At 38.7% G+C, this 22,298-nt stretch overlaps 1 protein-coding gene across 1 annotated transcript; it reads right to left on the bottom strand.

Moving 5' to 3' along the window:
- Window positions 1–1,355: 1,355 nt before the first annotated feature.
- si:ch211-136a13.1 (HHIP-like protein 1) lies at window positions 1,356–21,984 on the bottom strand. The gene is made up of 14 exons (XM_042486672.1): window positions 21,374–21,984; window positions 14,463–14,727; window positions 12,737–13,016; window positions 12,501–12,626; window positions 12,221–12,364; window positions 9,703–9,815; window positions 9,241–9,381; window positions 8,749–8,823; window positions 7,907–8,033; window positions 7,362–7,507; window positions 6,586–6,667; window positions 6,198–6,280; window positions 5,292–5,648; window positions 1,356–3,016 (listed from the first exon to the last, which is right to left on the bottom strand). Exons 1-14 carry the CDS (start codon window positions 21,665–21,667, stop codon window positions 2,295–2,297), a joined length of 2,955 nt encoding a protein of 984 aa, XP_042342606.1. The 5' UTR covers window positions 21,668–21,984; the 3' UTR covers window positions 1,356–2,294.
- Window positions 21,985–22,298: the final 314 nt, after the last annotated feature.

Below are 22,298 nucleotides of genomic sequence, written 5' to 3'. Positions count from 1 at the left end.
GTACACAGACTGACACACATGTGAGGTACACACACATGGGGCCTCTTCATTCACTCATTCATTCATTCATTCATTCATTCATTCATGCCAACCTCTCTGACTGAGCAATGAGCCGTACCTTATAGTTTACTGATGTGTAATGAACTGTAAAGCATTACAGTACACGGGATAAACAGACACGTGTTTGTCAGACAGCTAGTCTGATTTATGCATTTATTGCTCATACAGTATTTGTAGTCTTTTTGGCTTAAGCTGTGTTATCTATTAGCAATACTCAATGACAGCTCGGTACATATTTGTTTTGCTTTTCACTCTTTAAAGATGGGTGTGACAATGTTGCAATGTTGGTCTTCATATAATGTAGATGTTAACAGTTGGGGAAACAGATTTTTGGGCATGCTGAGGGGTTTCATCATCTTTTTTTCCATGTTTTGGAATAATTAAGTCTTTCATTTGTCCAAGCAGCAAGCCTCGATCTGTCTATTCAGCCATCTGTTCATACATTATTTTTATACTTTGGTGTTTTAATTTGTTTAAATTACCTCTATGCTCCAGAAATCCTTATGGCTTTGACAGTATATTGTTCCATGCCATTGCACAGATTATATTCTACAACAAATATGTTTTAACACTGTGTAGCCTGTTTTAAAATTCATGATAAAGGAACTGACTTTCATGGGTAAATATTACACAAAATGCTAGAGGGAAAAAAAATTCAGGAATTAGCCAAACTGATACCTCCACAGTCATTCAAGAACAGTTTTATTTTCAAATTCTATAAAAGCTATTAAGAAAAAAAGGAACTGCATCCTGCCTTTTGCCTGACCTGTCTTTCACAGTGTAACACACTAGCGATCAATTTGGTTTCCTATTGAAAGATGTTGTTGAATGCTTTAAATGCCTGAATACTTGAGGGGGTTAGGGTAAAGTCTTTGTCACTTGTCTGGCTCCCACATGGTCACTGATGACTGGCAATTTGTCAATGCTGTCGGCCATTCTCATTGTACTCTAACAAAGTGAGAAAAATCGGGACATTAATCTATCTATAGTCCTCCAAAGGTTTTCCAAAGATCTGTTGGAAACACAGTGGATCATATTAGAAACTGTACTGTACTAGAATATATATATATATATACTACTGTATTGTGGGAAGAGGAGACCATTCACAAAGCCACATAATAGGACGAATATTTTTTGCAGTGACATTGTGTGCCCTGGAGAAAAATCAATGTGAATCAATGAGCTCCATTGTTCGTCAGCACTTTAGAGTAGATTGTCAGAGAATTATAGAGAATAACAAGAAAGTTATTTTGCAGTAAATCTTTATTGATATCCCAGGCACTCTGTGCCCTCAAACCTTCCTATGTAGAAGTGGAAATTGTTTTATTACATTCATCAAACAGAATGCCCAGCATTTCCTTGTTAAAAAATCTTTTCATTTTAAAACTACATTCAAAATGGTATCAAAATACAAATTATAAAAAGCTACTTTAAAAATAGACCTGCTGAAGTTACATGGTACAAAAATACAAATATCCTCTTGGAATAAGATATATTGTCTGACTGACTCATGAATGTCTAGAGAGTACGTAAACAGAGCACACGACCAGAATATGATTAAAGTTTATCCAAGACTCACTCAGTCCACTTTGAACATCAATATGCAAAACTGGAAAACATTAAAAAAGTGACATCACCACCATTAATGGTTATGAATAAGCAGCCCAGTCCCCAGAAGAAAATCTTGGCATTGACATTTCTACAAATCATGGATAATTTACGTTTGTATGTGTCATACATATATCAATATTCCAGAGTGATAGATAAATGTAGTTAGATAGACATGAGCTGGCTTTGTCTGGAGGTGGTGGGGATGGTAGATGGTGTGACACCTCGGCGAGCAACTGCCAAGCTGCAGACCACTTTTTAGCAAGACAATGCAGCATTTCCAGCTGCGATTGTCCCACCGAAAGCGTGTATTTTCAGCCAAAACATGACCTTTTTTTGTGCCTGAGCATAACCACATGTTAACAACAGAGTTGAAAAACCTAAAGTTTCAACATATCTGCTGCATAACAACATACAAATGAAACATATCCACGGTTTGCAGAAGCGTACAGTGCCAACATTTATTTTGGCTAACGGGTTCAAATGAGCAGTCCGTAATAACCTATAAAAACTTTTTCAAATCCTATCTTATTTTCTTCTGTCTCACCCTGTACAAACCATACATCCATATATCACTCCACTATCTCCACCTTTCTTTCCTATTCTTTTATTTCCACTCTTCTGTGCTAACCGCAGATTACCCCTACATCTTCCCCATGTGAGCAGTTGTGTTTCCCAACCCTTGATCTCTTGCACTCCAGCAGTGATCCCTCCCCGCCCTCACACTCTACATCATCCAAAAAGATCCTTACATTGTGGGCTGCCTCTCCCAGCGCCGCCCTCTTCATCACTGCCAACACTGTCGTGAAGCCGAGCTGTCGACACACCACAGTGCCTGCTTTGCTGGTGAAAAGGTCATCGCACACTGTCCCCCACTCACCACGGATAAATATCTCCACCCTACCTCGATCTGATAAACCATCAGCGCTCACCAGTCGTACTGACCCTACTCTCAACCTTCTTCCTCTTCCTCTCTTGTAACCTCTTCCTCTTGGCCTCTTAAATACTTGGTTACCCTCCCCAGCTCGTTCCAACTTCTCTCCAAGCCACAGCCTCTCTTCCTGTGATTTAGGCAATGTTGAATTGATTGATGGTCTCTGGGGCTTGTAGCTTGATGTTGTGGGTTTCTGGCTCCAAAATGACAACCGTGGTGTTGTCAACACTCCAAGATGCTGGTGGTATCGTGCAGAGGATGGAGAAGAAGGAGGTTGTGGTGAGGTTAAAGGTCGGGAGGTGGTAAGAGGGGTATTCTGAAGAGGTCTCCCATGTCTCTTGGATGGAGGTGTGGTGATGATTGGGGTTTGAGCAATCCTAGAGAGGGCTGCAGTCATGATGGTTGTGCGATAACCTGATGGAGAGACAGAATCACCCTCTTTATTTGAATATATGAAGTTTAACAAAGTGTTATTGGTTTTTTTTTTGAAGTAACAATTTGAGAATTTGGGAAATATACTTATTCACTTTCCTGCAGGGAGTTGTTACATTCACTTAGGATTGAGTTTACAGAGAAGATGCCCCCATTTGGTAGCAAATGATATTGCAAGTAAATTTTTGGAAAGCTCCAAGGTCACGATTCATGACGTGTTTGCTGACGTTTTCAGAAATGGCGGCGGCCATGAGAGGTTTTTTTTTTTTTTTGGCAAATGGTCAGTTAATATGTTGTAAATTTAGTCATGAAGAGTTTTTCTTTGTAATTTAAAAATGTCTGAGATGTCTGTTCATATTGCCAACAGCCAAACAGCTTTTGCATTTCGTGACCCGCTCACTAACTTACTAAATTGCTAGCCTCTGTGACTTCTAGATGCCATTGCCTGGCAGTGAAATTCTTACAACTTAAACACTGAAACGCCAGCATTGTGTACAAGACTTTCTATGTTGCATTCACGAACCAAGAAGTTCCATTTGAAGAAAGCGAGAAGATTGACACCACTATTATATCTATATAGTAAATATGAAGATGCTTTCTGCAGCTGGTTAGCTTAAATACTGGAAATTGGGAAAAAGCTAGCCTGGATCCGTCCAAAGCAAAGTCAATCTAACTAAACAGCTTGCTAATTAAGATATTATCTGCTTTGATTTGAAACAAAGTACAAAAGCGTCCATTAAGTCACTCCATTCGGCCAAGAAATACTTTTTATACTTACAATTTTTGTACAAACAAGATATAACATGATAATGAGTGAGCTTCAAAGGCCCTGGTAGCTGGATTTTGTTGCCTTTGGACCAAGCCAGGCTAGCCATTTTGAGTCTTTATTCAAATTTACCACACAGATACAATCTTTTCGTCTACATCTCAACAACAAAGCAAATAAGCATATTTCCCAAAAATGTCAAACACATCTTTAACCCATAGCCTACACCAAAGTGGTTATTTGAAAACTTCAGATTTCACTAAAGCCATTTAAAGGAATGTTATCCTTGAAGATAAAGAAAAGACATAAACACAGACACACAAAGATGAATGTCCAAACTGAGCTGATGCAGAATCATTTATTTAAAAATAAATAATGCCAAAGTACCTGATTTAAATTAAAGTAGTGCAAATACCCAACACATAAATAAGCACAATTTTTCCTGCTTAAGACCCTTGTACCAGCCAAAGAATATAGTGCTTGCAGGATGTAAAGTTGCAACTTTAGCTAACTCACCTAGCCTACCTGAGTTTGACACAAGCTTGTGTGAGAGACTGTCTACATCTGCAAACGCAAACTTGTTATTGGTCAGTAAGCAGAACGTAAGCGAAAGCTGATACACTAAAACACTACTGTACTTTATACTAAGTTTCTAATAACATGACTGCAATTATACTGGCATTTAATAACGCAGATTTATTGGTTTTTCCCTTTTAGGAAATCTAAAAGTCTAAATCTAAATCTAAAACATTTCATGTGATTTCTTTTTTCCCTACTTTTTCAGTGCAAAGTGCAAAGACTGATATGAAGCATATAACAAAATGCGCTAACTATATAATTAACAATTGTTCTCAAGTTTTTTCAGGTTTTCAATATTCATGTTCTTGCTTATGTAATAAAAATCATTTTTGAGCTTCGAATAAATTATGCTATAATTGCCACAAGTGAGCTACAATTAAGTCCATTTCTACCCTGCAATATTTTGAGCTAGCTAATGCAGAAACCAAAAACTGATCAAAAGTGAGAAAAAAACTGTCTATATTTACAGTAAATCTTCTTCAGCATATCTGCACAACTATTTTTATTATTATTATCATTTTTGTTTTTATAAAGCTGAGTTATTAAACATGATATTTGTAGCAACTAAGAACTCTGCAACAACTCTGCAACTGTAATTTATAGTTTTCCAGTTTAAAAATGATGTGATTTTATCAAAGAGGGATTGTTTTATCTTTAAAGGAAAGCAAATTGCAAATAGTGTAATTATTTTTAGCAGTTAACATATTGAAATGTAATGCAAAAATAGAGCACAGAGGAAGAAACAACCTGGTCTGACACTGGTGGCTTTTCCCTGCACTATGGTGTGCACTGGTTTACTGGTGGGTTTAAGGTTAGTTGTGCCAGTTGACTCAGTGGTTGTGTAAAAAATGGATTTAGTGGCTGGGTAAGCAGTGGAGCTGCCGTGGTAAACAGGTGTACCAGTAGGCCTACCAGTAGGTGTGGTTGGGGCGGGGGTTGTTGCCATGGTCATCTGGATGGTTGTTGGTTTTATTGTTGTTGCTGTGGTGGGTTTTATTGTTGTTGCTTTCGCAGTTGGTGTCGGTGTCGGTATTTTTCTTGTTGATTTTCTTGTGGTCTGTAATGCTGTTGGCCTTGCTGCTGTTGTTGTTGCTGCTGTTGTTGGCGGTGGTTGAGGAGGTTTTCTTATTGTTTTTCTTGTTGGCATTGGTGGTTTTATTATTATTATGGGTGGTTTTCTTCCTGTTGGTGTTTTTGTTGTTGTTGTAGTTCTTCTTGTAGTTGTCGTAGGAACAGGCGTGGTGGTTGGTTTCTTGTTGATTACAAACTCTGCAAACAAGAAAGATATTTGTACATCATCATCAAAAAAAAAAAAACACTATCCAAACTTTGATACCAACACAACACCAACACAAACCAACACATTGCAAAAAAATATAAAAATAACTGACAATATTATTTTCTGAGCTTTCAACAGATAAATATCCAATGAGGTTTTGGTAGTGTGCATATGGTATGCAGCTAGAACTAGAAAGACAATGGACTCTAACATCAGGCAGACATAAAATTGTGGTTTATTTTCATTTTTCTTAAACGTAGTTTAAGAAAAAGTGCAATTAAAGTTGACCCTAAATCCTGCTACATCTTTTCAATGTCATTTGTTGTCAGTATTCTACGTCAAACTGTTGTTTGCATCAGATGTCCTGACTTTTGGTAATTGGATTTTGGTAATCGAACATCACAATCTAAATTCAGAGTCTATTATTTATATCTAAAGAACAACAAGAAAAGAAAAAAAACCACATTGAGAAACCAGGAGTGAAACAAAAGCTTACATGGAAGCAGATGACAAAACACATTATTTGAAGATTTCCTTACCTTCTTTGGGGTAGAAGTGAATCAGTTTTCCCTTTATCTTGACAGGTAAAGGCTTAACGCTGCATTTTCCCGGCGCCGCTCGCCTGTGTGGAAAGCTCACTCGTTATTATCATGGATGGAATAGTATTAGACCGGCTTGAAGGGGACTTTTTTTACCACAAGTAAGACTACTTCTACTTGAGTGATGAGTAAGTAATATTTCACTTAGTCCAGATCTGCATCATTCACATAGCACTTTCCCCAAACAGTTCATCTGATTGCTTTCTTTTTTGTGAAGTTTACACACTCACAATTGGTCTCTTGACAACACTAGACAATACTCTATAACACACACTCCTGTAGGTATGATGAAAGTGTACTGAAATAATGTGTTGTAATGGTGAACTACCTGGAAGGGTCCACTATCTTATAGATGAGTCCTGCTCTGGCCATGGCACTTGGGGCTCCAGTGGCTAAGAAATACAGTTCACCTAGAAAGATGGACAGAGGAAAGGGAGAGAGAGGGAGGCAGACAGAGATGAGTGGAGAGTTGAAGGAAAGAAAAAGGGATGGGGATATTTACAATGAGCATGGATGGGAGAAAAGAGAAGAAAGGGACAGAAAGTGAAGGAGAGAAGGAGAAAAAAATGCAGGATGGAGAAAAGCAAGGGAAGGAAGAGAAAGTTCAGTTAACAAAATGTGTTCTGGTAAAAATGTGGGAAAGTCTTAGAGAAAAGGGGACTTGGACTTTGCTTGAACTTTTCAGCTTAAATCTCCTCTGAGGCACTTTCAGAGGGGAGGAAGAGATTATTTAAAACCAGCAGCATGTGAACTACACAGTTAATCAGCAGTCTCTTGAATGCAAGCCAGAGTTAAAGTCTAACTCTCTACTGGGTCCTTTAGATAGTAATTTAATATTATCAACAATTTGACAAGTTAAAATTTAGTCTTTAAGAACACAAACCCTTTAACCATATCACTCAAATTTACATAATCCTAAATTAAGCAAAAATATACTGTCACACGTTATAATGACCTTATTAATTTTTCCTTGTAATTTTGCAAAATATTGTAAGTTACAATGGCTGTTTCTTTGCATGTTGTGAGATCATATCTTCCCTGAATCATATGCTCAATAAGCAATGTGATGCTTGGTGGGTAAATGAGAAGTTCAATAGTTGTTACCTGCTTCATCTTCAGCGAAAGAGATGATGTGTTTATAGTAACTGTTGATGAGTTTGGGGAACTTGCAGGTCTGGTCTCTGCCCATGCAGATCTCATTGTAGTGCCATTCACCTGAAGTGACGTTCTCCTTCAGGGACATCAGACGCCTAAACAGCAACAAGTACCACAAATCAACATCATCTATATGCATACAGTAAATACTTTGACATGCACACATTTTACCGTAAACATAAACCCAGCCTGTGAACAATACTTCAATATAAGTGCAGTGTCTTACACTCCTTATTTAAAATGTTTGTGTTTCTCCAGCCACACATACTGCAATATTTGTTGCAGGCGGTAAATTAAGAAACTGTAGAAAAGGTTTGGCCAAAGTCCACAATCAAAGGACAAAGACAGATCCGTGTATTTTGTAATAAGGCTGTGTGTTGTGATGATGCTGCAATCACTGCAACCACAAATTGGACACTGGATCTCTGCAGTGATGGGCAAGGATATGTCTGTAGAAGATGTCTCAAGTTGTGGAAAAATGTGGAAACACTAACCCACTCATGAAATCCCCAAAGATGTAGAGCCCATTAAGGTTGGGCATTTGGCAGCCTCTGTAGATGTATCCTCCGGTTACTGATTTGCCCAACTTGTGAGGGTATGCAAAGATAGGCAAGATGTCATCTTAACACAGACATAGAAAAGCAAATCAGTTTACTTTGTTTATCATCGTAACAAGAGGACAATGCTGTATACTGCACAGGGAAGATGAAGAATGAGGAAGATTCATCTTATTTAGAGGCTCACGGAGAGTCATTTGAGTCTACAAACTTAAAGCTGGGCTGCAGAACTTTTGTCTCCCCCCTCTGGCAGTGAGAGTAATTAGATAAACATTTTTACTTAAACACGTGGCTGTCGGTGAGCTTGCCACACCTTTTGTGCGCCCAGAGCACACATTTTCTTTTTACTTAAATCCTTCCTCTCATCCAAACATGGCCACATCTGGCTCCAAAATACCAAGACATGCCACGCTAGAGGCTTCAAAATGGGAGTCCACAAACCACTAGTCACAGTAGCTACCCGCATTATTTTATACAGTTTAAATATAAAATGCATCACTGAAAGCATGTGCAAGTCAGCACAGATTTACATCCATGGCACAGACACCCAACACCAATACTCTGGTATACTGATTAGACTGTTTTAAATTAAATGAGAGTTTACCCTTTTAATAAATGTCTTATACAATAGTTAGCTAAGTATAAGATTGCTTATAGTTAGCTAAAAATGCAGTACAATGACAAGGACAGTAAAAAAAAGCAATCTTTCTCAGTAGTTTTAATTGTTAACAGTAAAAGTGAAAAGAAGTGAACGGCAACAGTCCAGAAAGAGGCCTCACCTAGAGAGGAGTTTTGACAGAGTTTGCGATCGTAGCAGCTGAAGCCTTCTTTGGCTCTCCATCCATAGTTTCCTCCTGAAAATAAGGATTAACAAAGTTTGTGAAACTTCTCAGGTAAAGACCTATCGTACCTTTTTTTTTTTCTAAACTGAATTGCTTCAAAATTCAGTAAATATACGGTGAAACAACTTCTGGATTCACAGATCTATTGTTTGACTGTAATTAGATGTTTATTTCATGCCCTTTAACCAGATCCCATTCACCTAAATTGAAGGAAAGAGTACTGCGATTAAACTGTCTGACTCACTGACTAAGTGGTCTATCAGAGAACAGTTTTACATTATATGATGATGAGTAGATAATGACAGTTCCTGTAAGAGTGAACCATCTCACTTAGAGCTTTGAAAAGAATTTTGAACACTCTTAGCGTAATAATAAAAAGTAAAATCTCCCCCTAAATTGAAATATTGCTTCAAACTAAAATCACTGTACCTTTAACAATAATGTCCACCTCTTCGTATTTGTTCTGTCCTACATCTCCACAAAATATCCTGCCTGCACCTCGACCTGTAAACGGGTCACCGCGGTCAATGGAGCAACGCCACATGTTTCGAACTCCATAGGCATAAATTTCTGCAAAGAAAGAAGAAAGAAAGACACAAATACATACATCATGTGAAGCTGTGTTCTCAAACTAAAGGCATATATTTCTAAACTGAATAGTGATTTGCATCCATCTTAGCTACAAGACATTGTTTTGTATTGTACATGGCAGTGTTTAGTCAGACTGTCATTTACTGAGTCATGTTTTGCTAAGCACGAAGAGACAATTTACAATTGTAACATTCAACGTAAATACTCAGTTCATCTTGAAAGGGACCAGATACAATTACATAATTCATTTAAATTCATATTCAGATATTATTCAGATGTAGAACACTTTAAGGGATTTACCGGGTCGTGTTTGCCTTTCCCCCAAGAATGGGTTGTCCGAGGGGATGCTGTATGGGGCACCATCATCGTTGTTCTCGATGTCAACGCGCAGCACCTTGCCGAGGAGTGTTGACCTGCCCAACGCGGAGAGAAAATAAGAGAGTGAGAGAGGCATCAAGACTGTGCTAACTGACTGAGTGGCAGAGTGAGGGCTCTTTTTAGGCTGACACAAAACAATTATTGACCTGAATCTTTTATGAATTTTTCTTTCCAAGGTTTGTTTCACTTTTGACCTTATGCCCATCATACCTTTTCTACTTGTTGCAAAAAATCGAATCTTCCCCTGTATTGACCTGTCCTGCTTTCTATTCTGCTCTCTTGTTTTGCTTTCTCGTCTACATTCTTCTCTAACTTTTACTTTGTCTTCATCCAACATCTTGTCTTTGGTTACTGTCCTTCACCTTTTTCTCTCTCCGTCCATCTGAGCTAAATGTCTAAATTTGCCCTTTTCGTCTTTCCTTTTCTGATCTGTTCCTCCGTCTTGCTCTCTACTTTCATTCACTCTGCAGCTCTCTCCTCCCTTTGCCTCGGTTGCTCCCTCTATGTACCCCTTTCACACTCTTCCCTGTCCCTCTTTTCCTCTCTCTCTCTCCCTCTACTCTCCACATACCAGTGTGTGGCAGTCCGCAATGTGTAGTGTCAATATTAGACTTGGCAGGCTGTTGCCTCCCTCATTCCCAGAACAGCTAATATGGCCTGTCAACAAAACCCCTCAGAAACAGCTAAATGGCTATACTATAACCGTCTGGAGAGAAGGTGTCAGCATCTCATGTAAACCTGCCTAAATGTTTTGTAAACTGTGCTATCAACCTGCCGCTGATCAGATTCATGTTTTCATCAGAGGGTTTCCCCAGCCACAGCTCAGATTTTGAGATAGTTTTTGAAGACAAACATCATTAATATTCAAGTTTATCCTGTCTATGAACTTAAAATATTCTATTTTTGGCATGAAGCTGGGGAATTAATTTCACAGTTTTAATTTTAAATTACGTATTTGTCATCCTCACAATTCGCAGCTAATATGCATGACATTCTTAGAGTATTGTGCAATATGAATACTGAAAATGAGCAGTAACATATGCACCTGACCTTTTTGACCTTTGGCTGTGATTAACATTGAAGCCACTGAGAGCTGATACATTTAAAGAAGAACAGTTGTAGCATCTAGCTGAATGAAGGTCAAACCTTTATTACAGTGGGGAAAATCCACACATAATAGCATCCACGAATGCTTGAGCACATATGTAAACATATAAACATCGCCTGAAGATACAGCTGACCTATCTATTGAATGAATCATGGTAAACACACTGTAAAGGTCATGTAGTTAACGAAAAACAAATAATGCCCCACAGTCCCTTTAATAAAAGCTCCTTTTATAAACTCTATGTGCTTTCCTATTGGCATAAACACAGCCTCTCCTTGACTTTTAAACTATGTTATGTCTCCCGTTGGGATCTGTGGACTGCCACCAGATACTAATGTGGTTCATTGTTTTATTTTTCATTGGCAAAGTCTAAAAAATGAGAACAAGTCCACCACCATTACCAAAAATATGCAGTGTATTAACAGAAATATCTGTCTCTGTTACTCAGTGGATAGTTCATTCACACTGCGTCTGCAATGATCTTAAGTGACGTGCTTACATTTATCCCTGTTAATGCAATTATAGTCTTTTCCAGAAGTGTTCAACATTTCTAATTTCAAAGTTGACATAAGATCGTCACAAATCCTAGAAAATATACAGTAAGTTAATTATTGCAATCCTAATTTTAAAAGGAAAGCAATCCTCTAAGCCTGGCAGGTATCAAGGATGCATTAATATGATAATTTATGTACACAAACGATCCCAAAGTAATAATTTGCAGTATATGAGCAGATTCCCAGCCCAGAAAGATCCTCATTTTATGGGAATTTTCATAAGTGGAAGATAACCGGTCTTCAAAAAGCTATCATTATGGTTGAGCAACTTCACAGTCTGCAGAGCTCTGAAGTTTATCTTCTTCATAATTTTGATCCTTTTCATTAGACTTAATTTAACTGGCATTTAATTTACGGCAAGTCTTATTTGGCAGAACTTGCTGGTTCTAACCAGACTTTGGTATTTTTTAATGCATCATTATGTAGTCAACAACGTCACAGTGTCTGGCAAAATTTTACATGATGAGAACCTTTATCATTTAAAATTTTAACAACCTTCTAGAGCAATCAAAAGATGTGTTTATCTTATTCAAAATAACATAGAAGGCTGAAGCTTTACAGGGAAAATGATTTTCCAAACAATTACAGGTGAAACCTTTCCTGGGCTCACGTCATACATGTATAGCTCATTTTAAGGTTTGCTGTTGCAGCATGTAAACTGTTTTTTTTAAATAACAACAGCATATAACTTGTGGACTTTGTTGAGAGTTGTGACAATCTGAAGGGAGTATAATCACAATCCTATGGCATGCACCTTCATGTCTGAAATTGTACTTGCTTGTTCTGTGCATTGCCAAACTTTCCAAATGGGTCGCCACCTCGGCCACCATCACCGATGAAGATGTACAGGTATCCGTCATGGCCAAATAGAAGCTGCCCTCCATTGTGATTCGATGCCGGCTCCACCACCTCAAGAATGGTTCTAAACCAAGAAGTACAAGTACCAGAACTTACACATATTCCAGTAGTCTGCCAATATACGACTAAAAGTCTATCAACATAAACATCTCAATAATGTCTCTATTTGCATTTTGTTGACTTTGAACTTCTGTTCTTACCTCTCAGAGGAGTGGTCTAGCTGGTTGTCATCATGTGGTAGCAGTGTGAACTCGCTGATACGGATCCTCTCCTCCTTCTTGACAGACACAGAGTAGTACACATAGGCTTTCCTGACTGTGGTGATCCTATGCCCAGCAAAAAACTGAAGTCAGACTTCACAAATGGGCACATTTAACCTTTCTGTTGCTGTTAATGTTTCTACATAACTCTCACAAACTGTTTTAAAAGTATGAACCTTGGATGTAAGGCTATACAGAGGAATCCTCTCTCATCTCCAGCCCACCGCGATGTGAGGACAGCACGTGTGAGGTTGAGGAAAGGACGGTCGATCCTGGAGCCATTGGCCAGATACACCCACACAAAACCCAGCTGCTCCGCCACAAAGAATCGATGAGTTCCATCATCTGCGTGGATCATGGCCACTGGGTTGCGAAGCCCGTTCGCAACCTCCTGTAAGCACAGCTCCAGACATCCTTTGGGATCCTCACGTACCAAACCCAGGTTAGCATTCAGTTCTGGGAACAAAGAGAATGCAGGAGATGAGACAGGAACCAAAGAGTACAAAAATGCAATTAATGTATCAGTGTACAAAAACAGAGAAGTGTACAGCCACTGACTGTTAGCAATTTGGGAATTTTTAGGGCATACATTCTCCATGTATTTGTTTATTTTTTTTACAAAGGGTTTAACTTGAGCCATGCCTTATAATAATTATAGCAATAATTTCACAAACATATGCGTTTAGTGGTATACAACTTTTAATTTTTTTTTCACAACACAATGGCATTGAATTGGTACTCACTATTGGACCATATGAAAATTCAGGTATCGGTAAGGAAAAATGGCATCTGTCCAGGTCATCCATTTTCATCTACTTATTTGGGGCCAGGGCAGCAGGCTGAGCAAGATAATTCAGACATCCCTCTCCCTAGTAATGTTTTCAAGGTCTTCCTGGGGGATCCTGGGGCATTCCCAGGACAGAAGAGGCATATAATCCTTTTAGCATGTTCTGGGTCTACCCCAGGGCTTCTGACCACTTTGACATGCCCAAAAAACAGAAGACGCCCAGGAGGCATCCTGATCAGATGCCTGAACCGTTTACTGGCCCTTGTCGAAGCAAAGGAGCAGCAGCTCTACTGAAGCTTCGTCTGGTTGTCTGAGCTCTGCCCGCTGTGTTCTAAGGCTGAGCCCAGCCAGCGTACGGAGGAAATTTAATTTGGTTCTCATTCTTTCGGTCACAAAGCTCATGACCATAGGTTAGGATCAGAACATAGATAGACCAGTAAATCAAGAGCTTTTCCTTTCAGCTCAGCTCCCTATTCACCACAACAGTCTGGCACAATGGCTGCATTGCTGTAATTCTGCACCAAACCACTTCCATTTTTTCCCTCACTTATGAGAAAGACCCCAAGATACTTAGCTCGCTTGCTTAGGGCAGCAACTCATTGTCAACCAGAGGTGGGGGAGGTCTCCTTTTTTTTTGGGAGAAGAAAACCATACCCTCAGACTTGGAGGCACTGACTCTTATACATTCACAAACTGCTGCAAATCAGTTGTCCAATCGCTCCTCCACAATTTTCTAACCATGCTTCTGTTCTGTGACATAATTTATGTCTTAATCATGCTTTTTCCGAACAAACAACCTTTTGTGCAGACTAGCAAGGAGTGGTCATGTCTTTTCATAAATTATAATTATACTGTCTTGTTGGCACTTAGTTCAGGCTCTTGTCAAGAATAATTTAGGCATTTTTTTTAGTCTATGACAACCTGTTTGTTCTTGTTGGCATAAGTAAATTTACGTAAGTAAAGGTAATGAATTAAATGTATCCTCCAATGCTTTTTTCCCCTCACAGTTAGCTGGCTTAGTTGGTGTGTGTGTGTGTGTGTGTGTGTGTGTGTGTGTGTGTGTGTGTGTGCCTGCTGCTGAAAACAAACATCTGTCTCACATGTATACACCATACCTGTATTTGTCAATACATTAGGATAGCAGTACTGTTTGTCCTTCAGCTCCAGAAAGTCGCAGAACCTTCTGCGATCTTCTTCTAATGTTGCAGTCAGGTTTGCAAACTGCTGCGGGCTTCCCAAGTCCTCCAAGAGGAGGCTGAGCGTGTAGCGGCACTGATGCCAGTATTCAGAGCAATAATCACCGCACAGTCCAGGCAGCATCCTCATTGGCGTGTTTGCATCTTCAGCATCATACAGGTGGGCGGAGTATGGAGAACACTCCTGTGAAAGGAAAGAAAATGTGATTTAGATGGATATTTCTGACTTCATCTACATAGATTTTCACCAGTGTTTACACTTATTAGCTACTTTAAGCCAATGTGTTTATTTCACATGTAAAGTTAAGGACATGCATGGATCACATAAATATAGGATTTGTGCACCGCAGCTCCTCACCGCCTCAAATTGACTGGTCAGGCCAGCTGGGTTATGCACAGGCTGTCTGAGTGCAGCCTGGTATAAATGGATCCCAGGAAAGTCCAGTCAGTTATTAAGTCACAACCACACTGTCCACACCCAGAATGGTGAGCTGCAGGCACAGGGAGTCACGACACCCAAACCGTCATGTGGTCTACTGGTGCTCTTTAACTCAGTGCCGGATCAGCTTAACCGATCATGACCAGGAAACTGAGCCCAAAAGCCCAAAAAAGACAACATCACTTGTGAAATGCTTGGCAGGACACAAATATAAACAACTTACCAACTAGATCCAAGGCTTCTGATTAAGTGCAGTATGTATTTTATTTGAGAGATGAGTTCACTTTTCCCCAAAAATGCTTTTAGCATTTAAGAAAAAAACAACTGGAGCCAAAAAGTTTAAATAATTTAGCACACATCAGAAGAACTTTGGCTGGCTCTTATTTACAGAGCACTTGTGCACCTTGAAAGCAAATGTGTTGTTGTCTGTTTCCCAGGCAGACAGATAAATATGTGAAGTTTGTATTGTTTTGTTTCAGAGTTTTGCACTTAACTGTTACTTTTGAAAAATGAAGATTACTACTGTTGTTTGAACTTTTCTAATTGCAACCACATGTTAATAATCTGCTGTAACAATAACAAAGTTTTAATTTCGATTAAACAATCTGATGAACGTAAACACAAAGAGTAAACAACAGAAAGTGCAACCATGCACAAACACACAAGAAACTAGAACTTTATTTGTGCAACTACACACATAAACTTTGTGTATAACACTGCATGTGTGTGTGTTTGTACCTGAATCTGCTGCTTATAAATAATTTCAACTTTTACCTCTATGCGTCAAGCTCAAAACTCCCCATTAACTATGACGCATTATTAATTATGAATATAATAGAGAGACGGAAAAGGAACAAAGTCATGTGCCTGAGTGTGTATATGCCTCCAAGTTTGTGATAAATGTCTGTTATTTCTCAATACTCATATCATTCAGTCATTTCATTAGTTTTACAAGTGGTGTATTTCATCACCTGTGCTGATTAAGTTGCAAATTGCAAAATATGCCTGTTTTCATGCCTACTTTACCTAAATATTCATTGCGCAGGTAATAGTTAATAAAAATCTACTGGCTTATAGAATTTTTATATAATTTCCACATGATGATAGGCAGGGCTAGTTTATTTCTATAGCACCTTATCATACACAAATGTTAATCAAAGTGCTTCACTGACAGATAATTTAAAATAAAAAAATTTAAAAAGAAGAATTAAGAGAAGAAAACAGGATCAATAAAGGCACAGGCAAGTTTAATAAAAGTGAAGATTAATTTTCAAACCAAATTAATCAAATAAAAATAATAAAAAGCTGATTTAATAGCATCGTGAAAAAGAGAGCAGTCTTAAGCTTAGTTTTAAAAATTGCTTCAGTTGGGGCATATCTTAGGTCCAAGGAGAGCTGATTCCAGCAGTGGCCAGCATGATGGCTAAAGCTATTTATCACAATTGGATTTAACTTTGGGAAACACTAACTGATCAGTCCCCGCAGAACTGAGAGACTGACCCAGCCTGTACTTTGCAAACATGTCTGCAATATATTTTGGGCCCAGACCATTGAGTGAATTATAGACCATAAGTAGGACCTTGAAATAAGTTTTCTAGTTAACTGCAAGTTAGTGCAAGGATCTAAGAATTGGCAAAAGGGTTTCTTCCTGGTGTTTGCCAGTTTTCTTGGAGCTGCAATTTGGATGAGGGGTAACTGTCTTGGCCTTAATTGGGACGGCAATAAAGAGTCCATTGCAGAAACCTATCTTTCAAGAAATAAAAACACGAAGGAGCTTTTCTTAGTCTTGCTTGGACACAAAGTGTCTCATTTAGCTAAGTTTTTTCGAGATGCTAGAATGATGGTTGTGTTACTGCTTTAATGTGGCCACTGAAATTGAAATCTTCATCAATGATTACACCAAAGATTTAACATAGGTGTTAGTTTTAAGTCCAAGGTAAACTTAAGCGCTATAGCCTTCCTTTTTTACTGCCAAAGAGAAATATTTCATACTTTGAACAGAACAGTTTATCAAATCTAAATCATTAGAAAGAAAGATCCATTCAGGGAAAATTACACAACAAACAAAGTCCATTAATCCAAGCAAAATGAGAACATGAGCACACTCAGGCAACAATGACAATCTGGCAACTGAATGGAGGAAACATTGGCCTTTAAATACACAAGGGCCTATAACTAACTGCACACATGTGGGTGAAACAAGACACAGGTGAAACCCATGAGGCAATCACAAAAGGCGGGAAAACTCGTAAAGTAAAAGTAGCACTACACATAATAAGAACACATTTCAAAATAAAACAGGAAGTGGACATAAACACAAGAACAGAAACTTGAAAGAATACCACACCCAATTCCTGTCCACTCAAGCCTGCAGGAGCCATTAGACTGTGCTTTTTAAGCCATCGTAGTGGAGTTCCTTGAAATAATCAATTTAATATATTTTTGTTGTGGCACTGGTTAATCCCTGAGGTTAGGCATTTATGTTTCTGGCTTTGTTTGATTTTTGTACTCATGCAACTTCAGCATGCCGTTTCAGCTTAATTGAACCCCTAAAATTAACCAAAGCCAAAAATAATAAATAAATCATTGTTAATGCAAAAAAAATGAGAAGAAGCAAACTAAGAGAGAGTCTTTGGTACATTACATGAAAGTACATTGCTGGGCTGAGATCAAAGCCTCACTCGGAAACAGCTTTGCGGGGCAAAACAAAAGCTGTGTTCAGTCTGAGCTGCTGGTTCTGCTCATCAAAACAGTTTCTGGGATTTGAAGCAGCCAAAAGCTCAATAGACTGAAGTCATAATGCTTCCGACAGTTTGATTTCTTTATCATGCAGTGAAGACGCAGGAGTCATGCATATGCTTCACATAAAGCTTTCTGTAAGTGTTTTAGTCAGGAAAATGGAAAATATAAACGGTAAAAGGTACATTACAGAGTGTTGAGTTACTGGTCTATGGCTGCGTCAGTGCACGGTGTCTTTACTTCTCCTGTTGTTGAAAAACCAGCCATTGTTCTGAGACAGTCTTATTTTGGCTCATACTATCATAGGGTAGGATAAATTCATGTAAGTGCAAACAGCTGTTCCCTAACAATACAGCCACTTCAAACTACTATAATTTGGTGTTTACAGTTGAGAATAAACTTAAAGCTCAAACTTGAGCAGGATATAACCCTCCTGACTCCCCACACTGCACTGAAAAGTCAACAAAGCGACATTTTATTACATTTAAGAGAGAGAGTAGTCATTACAAACAGAAAACCAGGAGCTGGAATCAATGCCCAGAGAGAGAGAGAGAGAGAAAAAAAAAGTGAGATGAAGAGTAAAATGGAAATAACCATGCTTCAAGTTTTTTATATAGACTGATCCAACTAGAGTAAATGTCACTTGCTGCATGATGCTAAGTTAGCTGTGACTGTGGTCAGAGAGGGAAAACAAGCTATAGACTTTCAAATGACTTTGAGATTTGGTGTGGTATTTTGCCATCACGTGCTGTTTGGAAACTTGAATATGAGCTGCAACTTTCTACTGCTGCAGAAAAAACTACCGTGCACTGAGAACATGCAGAAACACTGTTAGGTATCAATTAAAAATGCAACACGAGAAATAATTAATTCTGCGTTGTTTATTGCTCTCTGAATGTTTTCAAGTGGCCTCAGGTGGGTTTTGTTGTTTTTAATCATTGAATGTGGTCTTATGAAAAACTATAATCAATTATTGTAAAACAGCCGCACTAGACAACCTTTCAACTTCTGTTCACCTGTTTTTATGGGGTTTATTGATCTTCATTTTTAGGTGTCTCTGCCTGTTTCTCTGTTTCATCTATGCCGAACACTTTTTCTCTTTTCACTGCATTTATCTGTCTCTTTCTCTGCCCCTCTCTTCCAGGAATTTGATGTATCCTGGACCCCTGGCCAGTGGAGGAAATGACTGTTTGTTTGGTCAGTCAAGCTCAAGGATGATGACAATCTCCCTCTTGTCTCCCAGACACACACACACACACACACACACACACACACACACACACAAACACACACACACACACACACACACACACACAAACACTAACTAACTAATTTTCCCTCCCATCTGTCTCGCTCTCCATCTATCTGTCTGTCCATCTTCACTGTCTCATTGATATCAGTGCCAGGAAGCTCCTGCAGTGCAGTCGGAACAGAGGCCTCAGTGTGTTGGCTTTACCCAGGATAAGTACCTTGGCAGTGGGGTAATTTGACCACTTCCAGGCCATCTTTTAACCCAGACCGTCGACCTGGGAGCTGAAAACCACAGAGTGGGTCTCAGTGGGGCTCCAAAGAAGATTAAGAAAATATTTTTTTGGAAAATCTACATAAACAGTTTATAAGATATATAAATACTCATAACTTAAAGAAAGAGCAGCCACATAGCCTCTTTAGTCAAAAGACTGAAATAATTTTTAAAAAATGGAAAAAGTCTGAAACCAAAATACTTTGTTTACTTTTAAGATAGCCTAATTGCACTTATTTAAGTAATGAACAAATTGTTTGCCTGTGAAATGGTACTTTAGAAACTTCTTTACTAAAAGTAGGTCTACATGTAATGTTAAACAAAGAAACCCCTCTCTAGGCTTTGCATATCTACATACTAAACTTGACTATATTTTACCCAAACTGCACTAACTGCTTTAAATCGTACGTGCACTGCAGCACACATTACGCACAGTCTTTAGTGCCTGGATAGAACCATGAGGGCTATAATTACCATAACGATAGAAACCTATATTTTAGAAGTCAGACGATTTGTCACCGCCTTAACATAGCATATGATGTAATAAACTGCCAGGAAGATGTGCAATGTGTTTTTCCCATTGTTTTGACATTGATATCAAAGATAGTCTAAATTACAGGACAGACCACAGCTCCAAATTAAGATTTTATCCAAGGTATATGGGCAAGGGCAAATTTACACTGCATCTATCATTCATTTTGTGCTCACCATCTGCACAAAGTTAGTGTCTGAGGCGCACAGTCAGCACCTAATTATGCAATCATTATGTGGGACTGGCTTCATGGCTCATTCTTCCAGAGAAGGAGTTCAGAGCTGGTATCTAAGATTAGCAAGCTGAGGAAAGAAACAAAAATGTCGTGAAACTAAAATAGAAATACTCATTGTATTAAATAACATTCCCCAACCTTAACAAACAGTCCTGCTCCGAGGAAGTTGTAGTATTTGTGATTCTACTACAGTGTTGATATAATGACCTTAGTAACATTTGACTTAAGAAAGAGAAATGTGAAGACATTTGATCATATGCAGTGTTTTTTTTTATGAGAAAAAGTTATTTTTTAAACTAATTGAGAGTGGATTCCTTGCACAGGATTTGTTTTACACACATCAATAAGGTTTCTCTAGAATTAAGGGTAATTCCGTTTTCCCATCCACAACATAGGGGGGAACAGGGAGAAGCAAATATTATTCATAACTAAGGTCTAAACATTATTCCAGCTCTTCTAAGTTGAGTGCATTTTGTTGGGTTACTAGAAAGAACGGTACTGTAAATGTGTTTGTTAAATTGTGCTGCAATCATTTGCAGGACAGTCATTGTGCCTCAGGGTCTGGAGTCCAGCTTACTCATGCCTATGTCTGTCTCTCATGTGAGAGAAAATACTAAACAAGGTTTTTTGGGGAATCTGGAAGGAATGAAGCATAGCTGCATCACTGTGGATTTACTACATATGTTGCACACATGAGAAAAAGTAAGAAAGTGAGTTGCATTAAAGGATTTCCTCTGGATTTAGTTTTACTTTTCCAATCAAAAGGCTAGCTTTTGTTCTACATTTCAAACAAAGTTGAAAAGTTTGATGCACAGCATTGTTTGACTAGTTTAGATTGATACAAAACACATGACCACTAGTTAAGTCTGCGGTTTGGCTCTCCAAGCATGAGTAAGTGCTGACTAACAGATGTCAACCTCATGTAGCCGTTAAACCACATGCTTTGTTGGTTACTGTACTTTGTTGGAATCAGGTCTGAAGAAACAAACTGGTGTTAACTTTGGAACTAAACAGAAACTTGGATTTTGAGATGTTTTTGTGTGTTTTTGTGACCACTGAAATATAAATGACATTATTACTACTTAGGTTTACAAAATCTGGGACTTTATAGTTACACATACACATAGTGGGGAAAACACGCATGTGGATTACACTATAAAAATGACTGTATTTCTCTCACATCTTTACTTTAGCAAGTGGCAGATGCATGTTTCCACTGCAATGCTATCATTTCACATTATCCCAGAATGTCACATAATCAAATGGAAATGATAATATCATAGCATCCAGATGCCTGTGTAAGGAGCGCATGGACACACAATCAAACATAGTAATTATAAGGATAACTAAATGTTTTGCTTACCTGGCAGAGGATGCTGCGTATGTACTTGGCACATGTCACATAACCTGAGTGGTCAAAATTGTCCATGATGGAGTAAAACCTGACTGATATCTCCTTATCTTTTTCCAGATCACAGCATCCAAACTTAGTATACTCCTTACAGAAGAGCAGTGGCTGCCTGGGCTCAAATGGAGGCTTGTAGTCCAAACACTGGGGGTGACAGCACCCTCCCCAGGCCTGGAGGAGCAACAGAAGGATGAGGGGAAGGAGATGAGGGACGAGGCCATGCTGTATATTACCGGTGTGTGAGGTCATGGTGTCAAGTCTTTTAGTTCAGGATAGTTTGGCTCTTGACCCAATTTTGTGTAAAACAGAGTGGCTTGGATATGATGTTTCACTATAATGTGTGAAAAGATTGAAGCCTTGTTGTAAGACAATAGTCATGTTACATCTCCACCAGCATCTGTTGAGCACAGGTTTGAGAGTCAAAGTTAGCTTTTCTATCAGAGTTTGGAGTATTGGATGTCCTCATTTGATGTACTGGTCTCTGCAATTTCAAGCAACCATATGTGTGTAGTAGTTTGAAAGTGTGTATCAAACACTTGGCATCACACTTGCCTGCAAGTTGGCCAGAGACCTGAAATGCTCTCAAAACACAGACATCATGTTTATATGGCAAGCTGCCCTCTTGGTGTGTGTAAATATGGTTGAGTAAGGTCAAGTTGATTCCGGTCCAGTGAATTCTTTTGATGGTGGGGAGATCTGCAGTGCAGCTGTGTAGGTGGTGTGTCGAGGCTGGCAGACCCAATGTCCAAAAGTTATGCTGATGCAGAGAGATTTAGTCCTTGTCACTACAGTAGTACAGTATCTTCAAACATTTATAGTCTTCAAACACACCTGCGGATCACAACCCAAACTCATGAATGAAAGAAAGTGTCCAAATCTT

The sequence above is a fragment of the Plectropomus leopardus genome, chromosome 5 (genome assembly GCF_008729295.1).
Source record: "Plectropomus leopardus isolate mb chromosome 5, YSFRI_Pleo_2.0, whole genome shotgun sequence".
Lineage (NCBI taxonomy): Eukaryota > Metazoa > Chordata > Actinopteri > Perciformes > Serranidae > Plectropomus > Plectropomus leopardus.
The sequence above is the reverse complement of the archived record's forward strand: the minus strand, read 5'-3'. Positions and strand labels throughout refer to the sequence as shown.